This window comes from Monodon monoceros, unplaced genomic scaffold, assembly GCF_005190385.1.
Source record: "Monodon monoceros isolate NGI ecotype Baffin Bay Population unplaced genomic scaffold, NGI_Narwhal_1 Super_Scaffold_21, whole genome shotgun sequence".
Classification (NCBI taxonomy): domain Eukaryota; kingdom Metazoa; phylum Chordata; class Mammalia; order Artiodactyla; family Monodontidae; genus Monodon; species Monodon monoceros.
This window is the reverse complement of record NW_021703778.1, coordinates 172597873-172616651: the sequence shown is the minus strand read 5'-3', so window position 1 is coordinate 172616651 and position 18779 is coordinate 172597873. Positions and strand designations below refer to the sequence as shown.

Here is an 18779-nt window from a genome sequence, read left to right as displayed (position 1 = left end):
TTCAGCAAAGTAATTCAGTTATACACACACATATATATTCTTTTTCATATTCTTTTCCATCACAGGTTATTATAAGATATTGGGACTTCCCTGGCGGTCCATTGGTTAAGACTCGGTTCTTTCACTGCCGAGGGCCGAGGTTCGATCCCTGGTCGGGGAACCAAGATCCCACAAGCTGCACGGCACGGCCAAAAAAAAGATGTTGAATGTAGTTCCCTGTATCCAATTTATTTATTTATTTGCGGTACGCGGACCTCTCACTGTTGTGGCCTCTCCCGTTGCAGAGCACAGGCTCCGGATGCGCAGGCTCAGCGGCCATGGCTCACGGGACCAGCCGCTCCGCGGCATGCGGGATCCTCCCGGACCGGGGCACGAACCCGTGTCCCCTGTGTCAGCAGGTGGACTCTCAACCACTGCGCCACCAGAGAAGCCCCCAATTTATTTTTATTTTAGATAGACCAAAGACATTATCAATGCAAGGTGTTTGGTGGTGGCTACTTGAAGTCTGCCTCAGATTTCACAGAGAAAGAATGGGTGTTTTTTGGAGAGAGCTGTGAAAACGGATAAACTATAACACAGTGTGAGGAATGTGATGAGAGTAGGACAAGGCACCACAATAACAGGGAGGATCAGATTAGCTTTACTGAGGTGGTGACCAGAGGCTTCCGCAAAGATAGGGAGGAAGACGTGGGGCTGTGTGGCGGCAGAGAATGTAACAGCAGAGCCAGGGGACAGGAAGGTGGGGTGATGATGAAGAGGGAAGAGAACTGGAGAACCCGCCCGGGGGTCTCATAGTCTGGACATATCTTGTAGGAGGTTAAGTAAGAGGAAGACAGGGTCAGCTGTATCTCAGAAGGATCCCTGGGTGCCAGCATGTGTGCTTGTGTGTCTGGGTGGAGGGTGGAATGGGACCGGAGGCAGGGAGCCTCATGAGGCTTTGCCAGCTCTACTTTACAGCAGAGTCACAGCTACTTGAATCTCAGCGAGAATTACTTCCAAAGAAAATATTTGAAAATAAAAATGTCAAGGTTATGGAGATATAAACTCAAAAGGCATCCTGTTATCTGTAAACTACAACTTAAAGAAAATGTCACTTGAGATACTAATGTAAACAAGAGGAGTTATTAGCTAACAGAATGATCTTTCTTTATAGAAATCTTAAAAGAAACATTTGTAGGAGGACAATATTACCCTCCAAGAAAAGAAATTCCTTGAAAATCATCTTTCAAGAAAAATGATCAGACACGAGGTTTTAAAACTAGTTCTTCCGGGACTTTCCTGGTGGCGCGGTGGTTAAGAATCCGCCTGCCAATATAGGGGACACAGGTTCATGCCCTGGTCCGGGAAGATCCCACATGCTGCAGAGCAGCTAATCCCGTGCGCCACAACTACTGAGCCTGTGCTCTAGAGCTCATGAGCCACAATTACTGAGCCCATGTGCCACAACTACCGAAGCCCTCACGCCTAGAGCCTGTGCTCCACAACAAGAGAAGCCACCGTAATGAGAAGCCCGCACACCACAGCGAAGAGTAGCCCTCGCTCGCCGCAACTAGAGAAAGCCTGCACGCAGCAGCGAAGACCAAACACAGCCAAAATTAAATAAATAAAATTTATTTTTTAAAAAATTAGTTCTTCCCCTCTTATAATTCATTTATATCTGCTTACATGAAATTGTCCCAAGAAAGCCACAGATGACTTCCTCTGGAATAATAGCAGCAGCGATAGGCAGGCCTGCTCACCATCCTGCCTTCCTCCAGAAAGCCCTTCAGTGTCACTAGGCAGGTGTCATTAGTCTATTTTGTCATTTCTCATAGTCTTCCAAAAATAGTTACCTAGAGTTCATTCTTCCTAGAGTTACCTAGAGTTCATTTTTTTAATTATTATATGCTAGAATCAAGTTATGTTTAGCTTTTACATTTTTCCCAGGGGGTGGAATTAATCCTTTCCTGTTAGATTGAACCATATGAAATTATTGATTTTGACCGTTTTTTGATCTACAGAAATAGCATTTTCATATGATTCAAACTAATAATAAGTGGTGTCTAATGGAGTGTCTACCCTTTGATACAATAAATGATTGTTGGTTAGGAGCAATCAGATGTGCCTATGCTGTAGCCTGGTAAGAAAAACACATGAGGGCAATACCACCTGTGCGATGGAAAGAGCGTCTGGCTTGCTGTCAGGAGACCCAGGTTAAGGTCCTGACACGGATACTGACCCAACCACAGGAGCTTGGGGAGCCGGCCAGCAGCTGCACAGAGGCTCAGCTTCCTCATCCTAAGCTCAGCTTATCTTCCTTCACAGCGTTTCCGCACCATCAGCTGAGATAACTGTAAACTCAAGTACATGTGAACGTCTGAGCAAGCGCTCCTTACATGTTGTTGAACCTCTAGAATTTCGAATCCATTAAAAAATACTGAGTTCTGTCCTATGTCTGGAAGTGATGTCAGATCCTGAGCGTCAGAACAGCTGTGTAAGAACCCTTAGATGATCGGGAAAAACTTCAGGAAGCAGATGGTGTTGCCGCTAGATCTTCAAGGATAAGGAAGGGTTTAGGAAGTAGGAGAAAGGCACTGTGGACAGAAGGAAGAATGTGAGCAAAAATATGGAGGTGGGGAAGGGTTGCTTGTGGAATGGGGCGGCAGACACAGCTGTGAGAGAGATCAGGAGCTGAGCCGCAGCTTCCAGTGGGCAAGGTGGGCTCAGGGTGGAGACAGTGCGAGAGCCATTGATGAAAGTCTGGAGTTTAGGGAGGAAGCCCGAGTTGGAAGGAAAGGAAGGGGTTTGGTTTCAGACATGTGGAAGTTGAAGTGCTGGCAGGGCATACAAACAAAAATGTGAGTTTGGCCATGGGAACTCTGGATCTAGAGCCCCTTTGGAGAGAGGCCAGGGGTGGATGGCTAGGCTCACCAGTGGGTTAGCTGTGTTCTCCATATAGACTAAATACAAGAAGAAACTTGAAAGCTTGGGGAACTTAACTTTTTCCCCAAATAATATTACAGTTATATTCTTGTCTGTTTTATAACCAAAGATGAAGTTATTTGGTTGAGTGTTAAAATCAGCATATCAGGATTAAAGCTGACATCTAAGGTGGCCCATTAGCAGATAGGTGTTTACTGACAGAATCCACTAGTCTTTACTGTTAATTGATTACCAAGCAGTGTACGTTAGGCATTGAGGGGAAAAGCAGCATTTATATTTAAAACCTCTTGATTGCCCTGTTATCTTACTCTCCTAAACATATACTCATAAACGCTCTCTTCTTTGGATTGTGACAGTGCTGTTGGGAACAGCCAGACTCTTCTAAGTAGTACATGATAGGACGATAGAAGTCTGTAGAGTCTTCACGAGATTTCACAGTCAGTGGATGTGGTGGTTTTTAAATATGTCTGCAAATTCTTTAACATGCCTCCCTTCAAAGGTGGAGCCTAATTTCCCTCCTCTCTAAGACTTAGTGACTTGCTCCTAACAAACAGAATGTGGGGAAGGTGAGGTTGTGTGACTTTGAGGCTGGTTCATAAGGAGATAGCTGCTCCAGCTCTCTCTCAGATTGCTTGCTCCAGGGTAAACCAGCCACTGTGTCACGAGGACACTGGAGCAGGCAGCTCTGAGAAGGGGCCCACTTGGAGGAGAACTGAGGCCCCCCACCAGCAGCCAGCGGCAGTTGGTAGCCATGCGTGTGAGCCATCTTGGAACCAGATCCTGCGGGCCTTAAAACGGCCACAGCCCTGCCTGACATTTGACTCCATCTCAGGAGGAATTTCTAGCCAGCACCGACCAGTCATGCTGCCCGGGAATCCTTCACCCACAGAAGCTGTGAGCCATGATGAATGTGTACTGTTTTAAGCTCATACCAAGGTTAGGTGTGATCCGTTACTCAGCAGTAGAGAGCGGACACACAGCCTGGGAAATAAAGAAAGGGGGACTGTTGATTCCCAAACTGTTTTCACAGATACAAAATATATGAGTTGAACGCTGAAGTCATGATGATAGAAGTAATAACACATGAATACAGTTGGGACATGAAATGTCATGCAATGACAGTGTGTCATATTTGTGAAAGGAGGAGAAGGCTTCACAGTAGGTGTGGTTGGTGGAGAGGGATGCGAGAGAATTTTTCTTTGTAATGACTTTGAAATGTAAATTCTTCCTTTTATATAATTTCCTTCACCAATTTTTCAACTTTTGGGGATAATGCACTCAAACTGAACTTAAAGTTATAGGACAGGAAAGCATCTTTAGGGTGACAAAAGCTAAACAAGAGAGCACTTGAAAACAGATGGGGGAGGCCCTGTGCACAGTAGAGCAGAGGGTTGAAGAAGACGCCCCTCGGCCTCTTCACCAGGCGCGTGTGCTCAGAGCACACGTGGGGACTCACCAGCCGTGACACTCGCTCTAGGGTTGGGCCACGTCCTATTCTCTGATGCAGAGCAGTTGGGGTGAGTAAATTGGTGACTGTTGATTTGCTTGAAACTAATGCCACAATATCACTTCTTATAGAGCACTTACTTAATGTGTTTTTTGGGGGTTTTTTTTGGGTATTTTTGCGGTATGCGGGCCTCTCACTGTTGTGGCCTCTCCCGCTGCGGAGCACAGGCTCCAGACGCGCAGGCCCAGCGGCCATGGCTCACGGGCCCAGCCGCTCCGTGGCATGTGGGATCTTCCCGGACCGGGACATGAACCCATGTCCCCTGCATCGGCAGGCGGACTCTCAGCCACTGCGCCACCAGGGAAGCCCGCTTAATGTGTTTTTGGATGTCATTATACCAAAAAAAGGTGTCTGGAAAAGGGTGTCATTTTTTTAGGAACCGTGAGAGTGAAGAGTCATTAACTGAACATATACTGTGCGAGGTGATGAACCTTTTGTTTTCATAGACAGAAGTGCAGTCTTCGATGGTTTTGGCACGTATTGGAAAAACACATTCGGTGCATGATGGCAGAACGTTTTCAGTAGTACCTCAGATGGGACATAAAGCTAAGTCTTCTTACTAATATTTGGGAAGACTAAAAATCTACAAAACATATCATTAGAGGCTTAGGATGGAAGATGAGTGTATTGCATAATTGTCTACAATGGTTTGTTTTAGAAACTTTATTATATATTTTTAATAACTGAATTATTTTAACACCAGTTTCAAAATATATATCAAACACATTACCCGAGGAGACAAAAATACATTTGACTAAAGCCATGTTATCAACTGACTTGTGATCTAAAGCTTTTAACCACAACTATCAAGTGAGTTGTAGTTGTTTAATATCTAAAAAATCTAGTTCTGATAGCCTGTTTGTCAAACATACTTTATTTTGATAGCTTTCTGAGTCATGACTCATATACATAATTAGTACAAATGAGACATTAGCCTGGGAAATAAGCCCCCCTTTATATCTAAATTTCAGCAAATCTAGCTAGATTATTTGTTTATTTATTGGCTGCGTTGGGTCTCCATTGCTGTGTGCGGGCTTTCTCTAGTTGCGGTGAGCGGGGGCTACACTTTGTTGTGGTGCGCGGGCTTCTCATTGCAGTGGCTTCTCTTGTTGCGGAGCACAGGCTCTAGGCACATGGGCTGCAGTAGTTGTGGCTCGCGGGCTCTACAGTGCAGGCTCAGTAGTTGTGGTGCATGGGCTTAGTTGCTGTATGGCATGTGGGATCTTCGCGGACCAGGGCTCGAACCCGTGTCCCCTGCATTGGCAGGTGGATTCTTAACCACTGTGCCACGAGGAAAGTCCCTAGCTAGCTTATTTATTGAAAATCTGATCATCGTGCGTTTGGGGTTGATAGCTTCATTAAGGACATTTTTATGCTTACTTCTTTTCATTATCAAAATACCATTTATATGGAATTTTTTCTTCAACAGGAGGTTAGCATTTTATTTCAAAAGGGGATCATTAAAATTTAAACCCTGACAACACCAAATGTTGACAAGGATGTGGAGAAGCTAGAACTCTCATATATTGCTGGTGGGAGTGTAAAACAGCGCTTCACTTTGGAGAGCAGTTCGGCAGTTTGTGTCAGTTAAACCAGCCCTTAACCACACAGACCACCCATCAGCCCGTTCCCCTTCAGTTACCCAAGAGAAGCCAGGACGTCTGTCCACGTAAATACTGGTACATGAATGTTCAAGATGGCTTTATTCCTCATAGCTAGAAAGTAGAAATAACCCAAACGCTCATCAGCAGATGGACAGGGTAACAAAGACTGTTATATCCATGTGACTGAATACTACTCGTAGCAGAAAGGAACGAGTTCCGGGTACAGGTGACAACGTGGATGAATCTCTAAAACGTTGTGGTGAATGAAAGAAGCCAAACACAAGGAAGTGACCCTGTCTGTGAGAACTTCTCCAGGACACGGGACTCAGTGATGATCGTGGCACAGCCAGCACCACCCCTGCAGATGGCTGGTTTGGGGCGGGGGGAGTGGAGGTGACTGGGAAGCACAGCGGGGAGCTTTCTGGGATGATGGAAATGTTCTGTCTTGACTGGACTGGTGGTTACACTGTGATGTGCAGTGGTCAGAACTCATTCAGCAGTAGACTTTAAATGGCGTATTTATGGTCTGTAAATTATGCCTCAATTAAAGTAAACGTGAAAAACTTCACTGGGTATTTCTTAAAGTAGCCTGTTGTCACTTCATTTTGTTAACTTATTACCACTATGGATGTTTTTGAAACTTTGTATCTGAAATGGATTAGAATATATGCATATCAATTTTTTTAAGTGGCTAATCTTAAATTTAGGAACGTAAAAATTAGAAAATCATGTGTTCTTTTATTATAAGTGTTGTGAAATTATATATATGTGTGTATATATATATTTAAACAGTAAATTTTATTATCTTACATAGCTTCTAGGGGTCAGGAAATCAGGGCTTGGCTGCGTGGTTCAGGGTCTCTCATGACGTTGTAATCAAGATGTTGGCCAGGATCACAGTCATCCAGGGCTTGACTGGGCTGGAGGATCTGTTTCCAAGCTCGTGAAATAATATTTTTATGAGGAATTTCTGTAAAGTCAGGAACAATAATGTAAAGAGGGTTTAGCTTCTCATTTGGATTCATTGTTTTGGGGTAGGAGGTTTTAAGAGGGACTTTTTATTTTCAGACCCACAGTTCTCATGATGAGTGGACCCAGGGTAGCTGAGTGTGGTGCTGTGAAATGTTCTGCTTTTCTGAGCTTCTCACAGGCTTTCCAGGATGGGCGCCAGGCTGAACAACACACTTTTACAGGAGTGCATGGTGATGCTTCAAGTCCTTGCTGCTATGCTGGAAAAATGCTCTTTGTATTTCACATGAGACTCTTAAGTATGGAGAGCTGAGCTCAGGCTCTGCTCCTCATAGTTGAATTTGATGGGTAACTTAATTGCTTCCCGTGTGAGGTTCTTATCCCATTCAGCAGAATCGAGGTTCATTGAAAACAGGGAGAAACTGCGTTTTACTTTCCTATTACTTACAGTATCTGGGATTATATCTGGCATATCGAGGGTAAACGAATTACCATGGTATCAAATGTGTATAGTACTTAAAAAAAAAAAAAAGCCCCAGTTCTCCTGACCCCTTCACAGTCACCCTGTCGTGTAAATAGAGAATACCTGGTGCTGGTCCCCCCTCTGTCTCTGACTCCTGCTGGGGTCTTGAGCACATGGCTTAGTTTCTTCTTTTACGAAGCTCCTTTACTACTGCTGCTTATAGCCTTTCCAGGCAGACAGGAGTTAGGGGACATCGTCAGAAGGGAGGTGATAGGAGCCTGAGGAAATGTGGGTTCACGAGGTGTGGGGAAAGATCTGGGGAGGGAGATAAAATGGTGAGGAGCATGTCGACTCCCCGAAGGAAGACAGGATGAAAAGAAGTCTGGACTTTTCAGTTTGAGAAGATGCTGTCTCTGTAGGTGTGTGATCAGGGTGTGGTGGAAGGATGAGGAAATATTGATTAACTTATAAATTCATTCAAGAAATGTTAATCATTGATCGGAGCCTGTGGCCATGCACTGGGCTGGGCGCTGTGGGTGTTGGATGCACTGGGACCTGTGGAGAGTCTCTCATTAGCCAGGGCACGCCAGCACAAGTTTTCTGTCAGGTGAGAGTTTTGTATATATTGCAATACAAGTGTTGTAAGTTAGAGGAATAATGTCCCTTAATTCATTGTTCCCTCAAGTAGATTTGCAGACGCTTGGAGAAAGCGGCGGATGATATGCCCAGATAAGTGAAGGCCGGGGGCAAGAGGCTTCTGATCTTCTCTGAGCTTGTTGGGGGTAGGGGTGGGTGGGGAGTCCGTTATACCTGGGCTGGGGTGGGCTCTGTTTGTTGTGGGAGATGGGTGACATCAGTGTCAGGCTGGAGAGTGAACCCGCGTTCACTGGGAACATAAATACCAGCCCTGGAATTCAGAATCCAGGTAGAATGTTGGCGGGAGAGGGGACCCTGAGCCCTGGGGCCCCAGGCAGCAGTCCAACTGGGAGGATGGTGCAGCAGGTGCAAGGCTGGGGAGCTGTTTCCTTTCTCTGGGCCTGTATTTTAGAAGCCTGTTGGGCTGTGACCGAGAGAACTTTTCCACTAGTTTTACTAGTCGTGGAAGTGACTTGTCCTCCCTGTGACCTGGAGTTGAACTCATCAGATAACTACCATAATGAGGGACCGCGATGTGCCCATGTGAACAGGATTTGATTTCTTCTTATTAGATGCAATGAGAAGAAATAAGCAAGGAATTAGGTCATTGGTTTGTCTGAATAAATTGAGTTCATATGGAGAGCTTTAAATTGTTCCTATGGGTTTTAGTTTACAAGGAGAGAATGCATACTGATAGGCCTGTCATAAAAGGATAGAATTTACATCAAAGGTTTTTGTTTTCTTAAAAAACTCTGAAAAGGTGCTTTCTTCTAAATTTTCACATTGAACAAATTAGGGAATATGTACTAAAGTGTAAAATGTTGCATATCTGTTGACTTACAAATTTATGGTGGCTTGTGTTTTTATAACCCGTTTAAAATACAGTTATATTACACAGGTGTGTTCACTTTGAAATAATTCACTGAGCTGAACACTATGATTTATACAGTTTGTGATATCTGTGTCAATAAACTTTTATTAAATTACAATATATATGAGTATATACATAAGATATAATACCTGAATTATGACAACAGAGTATATCTTAGTCTTATAGTTAGAAATACACATATGACACAACACATAAAAAGAGCTCGCTCTTGTTCACGAGTATGAATATCAGAATATCAAACAGTTAAACTTCTCCTCTGTCCTCTTTTCATTGTTATTCTAAGCCATTGGTGTGGAGGGGAGACCAAAGAGACAGGTTTTTGTTTTTTCTTCAAGTTGTAAAATTATGAAATTAATGTGAATTGAAAGATTTGTTGCATGAACTTCGTTTATCTCTGGTGAAAAATATGTTTAAGGAGTAAAGTTCTGAAAGTTTTAAAAATACCTTTTGTTGTGGTGATTGGAAAATCTCAATAGGTAGAAATTAGAATCCTTTATTAGTATTAAAGCAGAAATTTGGGGCATTGTGACAGTCCTGCCAGGCATTTCTGGAGAACGAACCAATCTCTTTTCAAATGAAGTTTCTGTAACTTGGCAGTTTACAATATCTAGTTTTGAAAAGGGGCTTGCTCCATATTACCTTCTCGGGATGTTAGATAAACGTGGTCCAGTTAAGACCGGTGAACAGATCCTGATTCCATTTTCCAAGAGTCCAGAATGGGCTTGAACACCACACGATTTGGGGAGGACTGGAGCCAGAGGAACAGGGGTGGGTACCCCTGTGAAGAATTACAAGAGGGCGCAAGGGAGGTAGGAGGGACTCTGAGACTGAACTTGAGCCTAGAGGTAGAAAGTGGAGCTCTGAGGAGGGGCTGTGCACCTGTGTGGTTAGCACAGCCGGGCTGGAGGAGGTGGGAGGAAGACAGACGTGGCTAGAATTGCAGCTCTGTCCCTTTGTCAGCTCTGTGCCCTTAGCCACGTCCCTTCACCTTTCTCCTGGGATTCCTGCCCATTGTGGGGCTCATCTGCCTGACACAGAGGTTTGTTATGAAGATTGTGTGATACAGTGCATGTGTCACGTCTAGCGTAGTAGCGCATGCTTAGTAAAGACTGTGCTGTATGAGATGGTCAACGGTAAGCCTCTGCATCCTGCTCTGTCCGTGCAAACTGCCTGACCTGTGGCACAGTTTGAACTCTCTGCTTCATTTTCTCATCTGTAGACCGGGGATATAATGATACCTACCTGAGAGTGTCATTTTGAGGCTTAAATGAGTTCATAAATGGAAAGTAATTACTTCAGTGCAAGGTTCATGATGAACATAATAAAAATGCTTGATGTAATTATGTATCATTAACAGAGAATGGGGACATGCTTTCCAATTCCATTGGTTGCCACTCCTCCAGACGTGTTACCTTCTTGTATTTATTTCACATAGATTAGATAATTCTCTGTCAATAATGGGTTAGTCTTTGGTGTAGGCCATACCTATGGTGTTTTTAATGAGATATTTGTATATTAGAATCTTCTATGTATTTCAGCTTCTTGAGACCAGGTGGCAGTGAAATGACATTTGTCCTTAAGGTGTCACCTACACATTTTTTTTTTTTTTTTTTTTTTTTGCGGTACGCGGGCCTCTCACTGTTGTGGCCTCTCCCGTTGCGGAGCGCAGGCTCAGTGGCCATGGCTCACGGGCCCAGCCGCTCCGCGGCATGTGGGATCTTCCCGGACCAGGGCACGAACCCATGTCCCCTGCATCGGCAGGCGGACTCTCAACCACTGCGCCACCAGGGAAGCCCTTCACATTTATTTTTTACGTTGTTTATCCTTAAACATTTGACATCCCAGTTTACTCAAATAAATTTAATAGAAGCAGTCAGCAATTAGGAGGAAAAGTTCTTATGAGAAAGTAAACTTATTTATCTTCTCTTAGCTTCTAGGGAACCTATTTAGAAATCTTGATGTGTGTGCATTTTGACACTAGAGAAAATGATTATGCAGATAAACATACATTCCAGTCTGAGTTTGTTTTGTTCCCTGCAGATTGGAAATCCACGTGTCGAACTTACCCTCTCAGAACTCCAAGATATGGCAGCTAGGCAACAACAGCAAATTGAAAACCAGCAGCAAATGTTGGTTGCCAAGGTAAGTTATTAAAGCAGCGGTGGGGAAATGTTCAACAAGTGTGTCCTTCGGCATCACTTTAGATTACCTGGCTAACCCCTGCAAGTAGGACCGTGCCGCCACAGTGTTAAACACAGTATCTTTCTTAATTATCTCTTCTGTAATCATAAGTGCATACTGTAGCTTCTTGAAGTTGGGAAAGTATCAGAACAAGAGCATCTGACCCTTGACTTGCACACACAACCCCCCGGGACAGGAAACAGTTGGCCTTACCCAATTGTAGATAAAATTGGGAAAGAAAGGATGCTTTCCATTGTCCCCTCCTTTTCCCTCTGGATGTGTTCTCGGCTGATGTAGTTGGCATTAGTGTTCTAGAGGAAGCCAATGACCTGTGATAAGACACTGGCCCTGGGCCCCCAAGACAGTGGCTTCCCTTTATCCCCCCCTACAAGGGATTTGTCTGGTTTATTTTGGTGCACGGCATCATCAGCACTCATTACTTACACTGAGTACTAGATTTGTTGTTGGAACTCTGTCGTAGCATTTGAAACTGTTGCCGACCCGCAGTGAGGCCAAACAGACCAAAACAGAAATGTTGGAGTTTGGAAAAGAGAAAGGTTTATTGCAGGGCCAAGTGAGGAAAACGGGTGGCTCATGCTCAAAAAATTTGAATTCCCTGGTGGTTCTCAGGGAAGCATTTTTATAGGCAAAAATTAGGGGAGGGCTGCAGGGTGTGTGGCTTTCTTCTGATTCGTTGGTGGTGAGGGAACAGTCTGGTGTTCCGGAGTCTGTGCTCAGCGTGGAGTTAGCATCCTCCACCTGGGTGGGGGCCTTAGTTCCTGCAGAAGAGCTCAAGGGTATATCGTTCTGTGTGTCCCTGGAGGAGGAGCCCAGGACCCTGTTGTTTCCTGACTGCTCCTGCTTGGTTCCTGCATTCTCTTAACTTCCCTGGTTAGTAACTGAATCTGCCTTTTAGGGCTTAGGGAAGGCATAGGAGTCTGAAGCCTTTTCCCTACAAACCAGAAATGGGGGCGCAGAAAAGGCTTTTGTACCTGGGACGGCCCCACAGGATCCTGCTTGCTTTCAAAACTTTTCTAAATAATGGTTTAGTCTTGGACTAAAAAATCAGACCTATCACCCATGCCTGCTGAAAATGATTTCATGTTCTAATGATCGTAAATGTTCTGAAACTGCTGTAGCGAGAACATGTTAACGCCACTACCTAGGTTTTTCATGCTTGCTCTGTAGAGAGATTTTCTTAAGAACCAAATGTCCAGTTCAATTTTTTATCATTTATTGAATGACCATGTGATTCTGTCCACTTTTATATAAATAATAGTTTAAGTTGGACTTGTTTTTAAAAGTTGTCTTACAAAGTTTATTGGATTTACAAGAATAAAGAACAATTAAAAGTAATTGGAAAGTATTTTCATTCCATTTCTAAGATGAAATGTACGTGGTATTATGTCATTATAAAATTTTCTAATTCTACTTTTTATTTTCTTTCCAAATATTGATCCAAGAGTATTGCTATTTTTAAAAAATCTTAGATATTTTCAGCAGTGTAATTCACAAGTTAATGCTGATCTTTCCATATTGAAGCACATATTCCCTTCCCTTAGTGTGCAGTGTGTAACGCCTACACAGTCACACTTAAGCCTCTTCTTAAGTATGTTTTATGCATACAGATGGGACCATGAATAATATTGACTGTTACCCTTAAGGTGTGCTTTCACATGAGTAGGGAAAAAAACTATTGAAGAGTATCGCATATATTTTTACTGTAGGACTGTCCTGTTCTTGTCTGACTATAAAATGTTTGATTACTTTTGAAGGAACTAATCCTAGAGAAAACAAACCCTTCCTCAAAGGTTCCTGTCACTTAGCAGATTAGAGGTTCATCTCCTTACTGCTCACCTTATCTCTTTTCAATATAAAATCCTCTGCTACTCAGTGCTCATTTCCTTTAGGAGGTTAATATAAGGGACCCTTGAAAGCCGCTTTGTAGCAGCAGGAAACCTGGTACTGGCGGCAGGAAGCTTAGGCTGCTGGGGCTTCACACACAGGATGGAGGTGAAAGCGTGGCTGGCATTTCTGTAACATTCATTAAGATAGGAGATACTGAGGGATCCACTTAAACTTTTTTTAGTGTACAAAAGTTACTGTATGTTTCAGTTTTCAAAGTTAGCTATTTTCCTCTCTCAATAGGAACAGCGTTTACATTTTCTAAAGCAACAGGAGCACCGTCAGCAGCAGTCTATTTCTGAAAATGAAAAGCTTCAGAAATTGAAAGAAAGAGTTGAAGCCCAGGAAAATAAACTGAAGAAGATCCGTGCCATGAGAGGACAAGTAGACTACAGCAAAATCATGAATGGCAATCTGTGTACGTGCCGCGGCCCACTGGCACCCACACTCAGCAGGCGTAGATGACGTGAGACAGAGGCCAGCTTCCAGATGCTCTCAGTCACAAGCTGATGTCAGATCTTGCTGTAGAAAAGCACTAAAGCTTTGCTCTGTCATCTGCATCTAACTGGATGGATTGGTTAGATTAAGAGATTTTAGAAAATCTTCTGCAGCTTTAGCAGTGTAGTAGAGAGATCCTTTTGTTACCTTGGTTGCAGCCGCCCTTTGGACTGGGGCTAGGGTACTCTTAAGACTCAACTCATCATGAGGGTCTGTTTTAATTGAACAGCATAAATTTTATCTGTGTATTAAGATAAAGCATACAAATGCTCACTTTTTATTTCTGTGTGCGTGGATTGTTACTTCATCAGTCAATTCTGTTAGTACCTACTTTATGTTACAGAATAAGCAAGATAGATTTGGATGGTCCTGCCCTCACAGAGCCTTTGGTCTCTTTGGTGCCTTGAGATTCCTAAGTGGCTTGACCAAGATAGCTTTTGGACAGATTGCCCTAATTTAAAAATATTCAATAATTAGTGCAAATTAATTGTTTGTCATATGAGCGGTCACATTATGTGCTCCAAAGGCTTGTTGAAGTGTGTTTTGGATTATGGATATTACAACTTTCTCTCCAAGGTCTGGCACTAGATGATGCTAAAGTTGAGTTAAATGGATAGAAATGAAGAAATCACAAAATAAAAATAGCAAAATACTATGAAAAAAGGAATATCAACTAAATTATGTTTTTTTTTTTCCTAATTGGTGGGAAATTATAGCTGCCGAAATAGAAAGGTTCAGTGCCATGTTCCAGGAAAAGAAGCAAGAAGTACAGACTGCAATTTTAAGAGTTGATCAGCTCAGTCAGCAATTGGAAGATTTAAAGAAGGGAAAACTGAATGGGTTCCAGTCTTACAATGGCAAGCTGACAGGACCAGCAGCAGTGGAGCTGAAAAGACTGTACCAAGAGCTACAGGTAACTCACCTGGGTCTGAGGAATGATTCTATTAAAACTTCCTTATCTTTTGAGTTTTCTTTCAGTGTGGAAACCTCAGGAACTGGAAACAAATTAATGGATTCTAATTTAACAGTAGGCACAAAATGTATTCAGTACAAAATAATTTTTTAAACAGCTTTGAGACATAATTCACATAGCATACGATTCACCCATTTAAAGCATACAATTAAGTGGTTTTCAGTATCTTCACAGAGTTCTGTATACGCCACCACAGTTGATTTTAGAATATCTTCATCACCCCCAAAAGACACCTTTTAGCCATCACCCCACAACCCCCTATCCCTCTAGCCCTAAGCAACCATGACTCTACTTTCCATCGCTATGGATTTGCCTATTCCAGAAATTTCATATGAATGGAATCATGCAGTTGTAGTTCTTTGTGACTTGCTTCTTTCACTTAGCATGTTTTCGGTACAGAAATTTCAGTATGAATTTAATTGGCAATATGATGAACTGGTAAAGAATTAAGCTTTAGATAATACTTAAGGCCTCTGTGTAAACTGTGTTTTGACAAGATAGATGCTTATTTGTTAAATCCTTGTCTTAGTCAGCTTGGGCTGCCTTAAAGCAACAGACATTTATGTCTCACAGTTCTGGAGGCTGGAAGTCCAAGATCAGTTCATGGTGAGGGTCCACTTCCTGGCTGCCTTCTTGTTGTGTCCGCACATGCTCTGATCTCTCTTCCTCCTCTTACTAGGACACTAACCCCATCATGAAGGCCCCACCCTCACGACCTCATCTAAGCCTAATTACCTCCCAAGGGCCCCATCTCCAAATACTATCACATTGGGGATTAGGGCTTCCACATATGAATTTTGGGAGGACACAATCATAACAACCCTCAAGATTCCCATTTCTCAGAAACTGTCATTCAGCAGTTGATTTTTTAAAAATATTTATTTATTTATTTAGGCTGAGCCAGGTCTTAGTTGCGGCACGCAGGATCTTTAGTTGCGGCATGCAGACTCTTGGTTATGGCATGCAGGATCTAGTTCCCTGACCAGGGATTGAACCTGGGCCCCCTGCACTGGGAGTGTGGAGTCGTACCCACTGGACCACCAGGGAAGTCCCCAGCAGGTGATTTTTCAAGCCAGATACAAGTTTTGCAGTTATATTAGTACTTGCTAGAAAAAGTATTATATCATTTTACGAAATGCAGATTTTTAATTACAGAGAGTAAACTCACTTGTTGCCATTAAGTTCTGTAATGTAAATGCATAGAAACAAAGTGTTATAAAAATTTATTACTTTTTATATTTTTAAGCAGTTGTTAAAAGTGCAGGGTTTTTCTTTTTTTTTTAACATCTTTATTGGAGTATAATTGCTTTACATTGTTGTGTTTCTGCTATATAACAAAGTGAATCAGCTATACGTATACATATGTCCTCATATCCCCTCCCTCATGCAAGTGCAGGGTTTTTTAAGGATTTTTTTTTGGTAAAGTGTGATGACTGTAGTACATTTATTTATATATATTTCCAATTTTTTGACTGCAATCTAGGTTATAAAGTACATGTTACCTCCTGTCTATACACATATGCCAGTATGTATGTGCTAGTACATGTGTGCATCTGAAAGAGTTTAGCAAGACAAGACTTAACCTTCTGTGTGCAGTGCACTCTGATGTTTTCTGTTCTCTATTTCATTTTTTAAAAGTGCTTGTTATAACCCATTAAAATGATATAAGAACATTCCGTTTGGTGATTTGGCCATCCTTGGGTTTCCTGCTGCCACATTCAATGGACTGTGTGGGGCAGAACAGATACCCCTCCTTATGTCACTGAACCCACCCACCCCCGTTCCCTAGGACCACAGGCATGGTGTCCCACAGTCATTACTGGTACTAGTCATTCCGTATGCTTTGAAGAAGACACATTTGCAGCTATTTGCTCTTTTTTTGTTCCCTAAGAAATATGTTCCGGCTTCATCTGTGCTGTACCTGTAAAATATTTAGCATACAGGGGACGATGCCTGTATGTAAATACACATAAGAACTAAATGTTGCTTTTTTCTTCTTTTTTTAATCCCCCTAACAATGAGAACTTGACTATTTAGTTAATACAAATCATGAATGTTGTGTTTTCTATTTTGCAGATTCGTAATCAGCTCAACCAGGAGCAGAATTCAAAGCTCCAGCAGCAGAAGGAGCTCTTGAATAAGCGCAACATGGAGGTGGCCGTGATGGACAAGCGGATCAACGAACTGCGTGAACGTCTTTATGGGAAAAAAATTCAGGCATGTGAAAAAGAAAATATTTCTGTGAGATAAACTACTGAAAATGGCTCATCCCCAAAGTGTACCTCTTCACCGTAATGCCATCTGCTCCCCCCATTTGCCATAGCTGATAAACATAAATTGGCCATAAACCATAAAAAGTGACAGTAGAAGAAAGTTCATGTTCCCAAAGACACAGTTGTTTCCTGGTGTATGTATGGATCAAAACCGCCCGGTGCGCAGCTCCTCACCATTCATTCTCCCCAGGCCGCTCTGTCTCCTTTCCACTGGGGGGAAGCTTTGGCGCTGGAGTTGCAGCAGCCATTTTAAGCTGCGCCATGTGCATAAATTCCTTGACCTTGTGTAGCCTCGTGTCCTTGCTGTGAACTGAGAATTCCTATAAGGATTCTGAGAAATAACCCATGTGGAAAGACTTTGTAAACTCTTGAGAAAAGTGCTATATAAGGAGTTAGGGCTTTTTAAAAATCTTTATTTGGTATTTTGAATTTCAAAGGTAGTAAATACTCATTGGAAGAAAGTTAAAACAGTGCAGAAATATTTAAAGGAAAATGTGGAAGTCCCTTCCATCCTTCTCATTCTCCAGGGATGATAGTTATTAATGGTTCCAGTCTTTTGCTTAATATAGAGAGAAAGGTATTCAATTTTTAATTGAAAATGGAATTGTAGGAATTATATCATTCACACTGTTCTGTACCTAGTCTTTTTTTTTTTTTTTTGAACTGCAATATGGGTATCTTTCCAGGTCATTATTACCTCATTCCTTTTGTAACTTCTGTGTAAAATTCCATGTTCCAGGGCCTGTGGTCACGTTACCCAGCCCTGTTGTTAGGCAGGGTGTCCCTGAGTCTTGCTGTTGCTGTCAGTGCTTCATGAGCGTATGCATCGCTGGGAGTTCGTGGGACTATAAGGGACTGATGTGTGTGGTGTCTCTGGCTGGATGTAGCACTTGACCTTTCGTTCCACCAGTGGTGCTCAGTGTTTGAGGGGAGCAGTGCCTGAGTGGAGAGCTGATTGGCACTTTGCCCCCAGGAGTGGAAATGGAGCAGGCAGCCAGGTAGCTGGGACAGTGCTCCCAGAGTTCCTCTCTCCACACTCCAAAACCAGTGCTTTCACGGTTGACAGGTGTCCTCTTGTCAGCTCCTGCTGCTCTGAAGGTAGCTCTCAGGAGGCGAGGTGCAGGCTTCAGCAGCTTCGCCTGGTGGGATGGGTTAGGAGGACACGAGAGGCAGAAGGGTACTGCCACTTCTGTGGGCATTGTGATCAGTGGTCTCAGGTGAAAAGTCTCTTATTTACAAATCCACACTTTTTTTTTCTTTTTAACCAGAGTGCTTAAAGGTCAATGGTTGATCTGTATGATGCCATGATTTCAGATAATGATTTCCTTGTTCTCTCAATTAACACACAGAGCATGGGAGAGGACGTGTGCCTGTGCTCCATGCTTGCTTACATTACAGTCTTAGTAGTGGTGGGTCAGGGGTCTCCGGAGAACAGAATCAGTTCTGTGTGTACATGTGTGTAGAGACTGATCAGCCGACTGACTGTAAGGAACCGCCTCATGCGGTTGTGGAGGCAGGCACACCCCAAATCTGCAGGGCTGGCTGGCAGCCTGAAACCCAGGGAGCTGTGGATGTTGCAGCATGAGTCTGAAGGCAGCCTAGAGGTGGAATTTCCTCTTCTGAGGACCTCAGTCTTTCTCTGTAAGCCCTTCAGCTGATTGGATGCAGCCCACCCACATTATGGAGGGCAATCTGCTTTACTCAGTTTGTTGATTTAAATATTAAAAATACCGTTACAGCAACATCTAGACATGTTTGACCAAATATCTGGGTATCACAGCCTAGCCAAGTTGATAGGTAAAATTAACCGTCACAGATGGCTACATAAATATTACTTCTTATTCCATCTGATACTTCAGGGGATCTCCCTGAAGAAGTTGGTGCTTCTGCAGAGATGTGTCTCCAACCCAAAGGTTTTAGGCACCTTTGAACAATTGTCAAAATCATGAACGCTTT

At 43.0% G+C, this 18779-nt stretch overlaps 1 protein-coding gene across 2 annotated transcripts in view; it reads left to right on the top strand.

Moving 5' to 3' along the window:
* Positions 1-18779, top strand: part of PPP1R13B (protein phosphatase 1 regulatory subunit 13B) — an 83461-nt gene that overhangs the window by 53930 nt on the left and 10752 nt on the right. For both annotated transcript variants that reach the window (XM_029237015.1, XM_029237014.1), the window contains exons 5-8: positions 11034-11135; positions 13323-13497; positions 14294-14490; positions 16627-16767. In XM_029237015.1, the coding sequence (XP_029092848.1) occupies positions 11034-11135; positions 13323-13497; positions 14294-14490; positions 16627-16767 (615 nt within the window). The remainder of the gene's footprint in view (positions 1-11033; positions 11136-13322; positions 13498-14293; positions 14491-16626; positions 16768-18779) is intronic.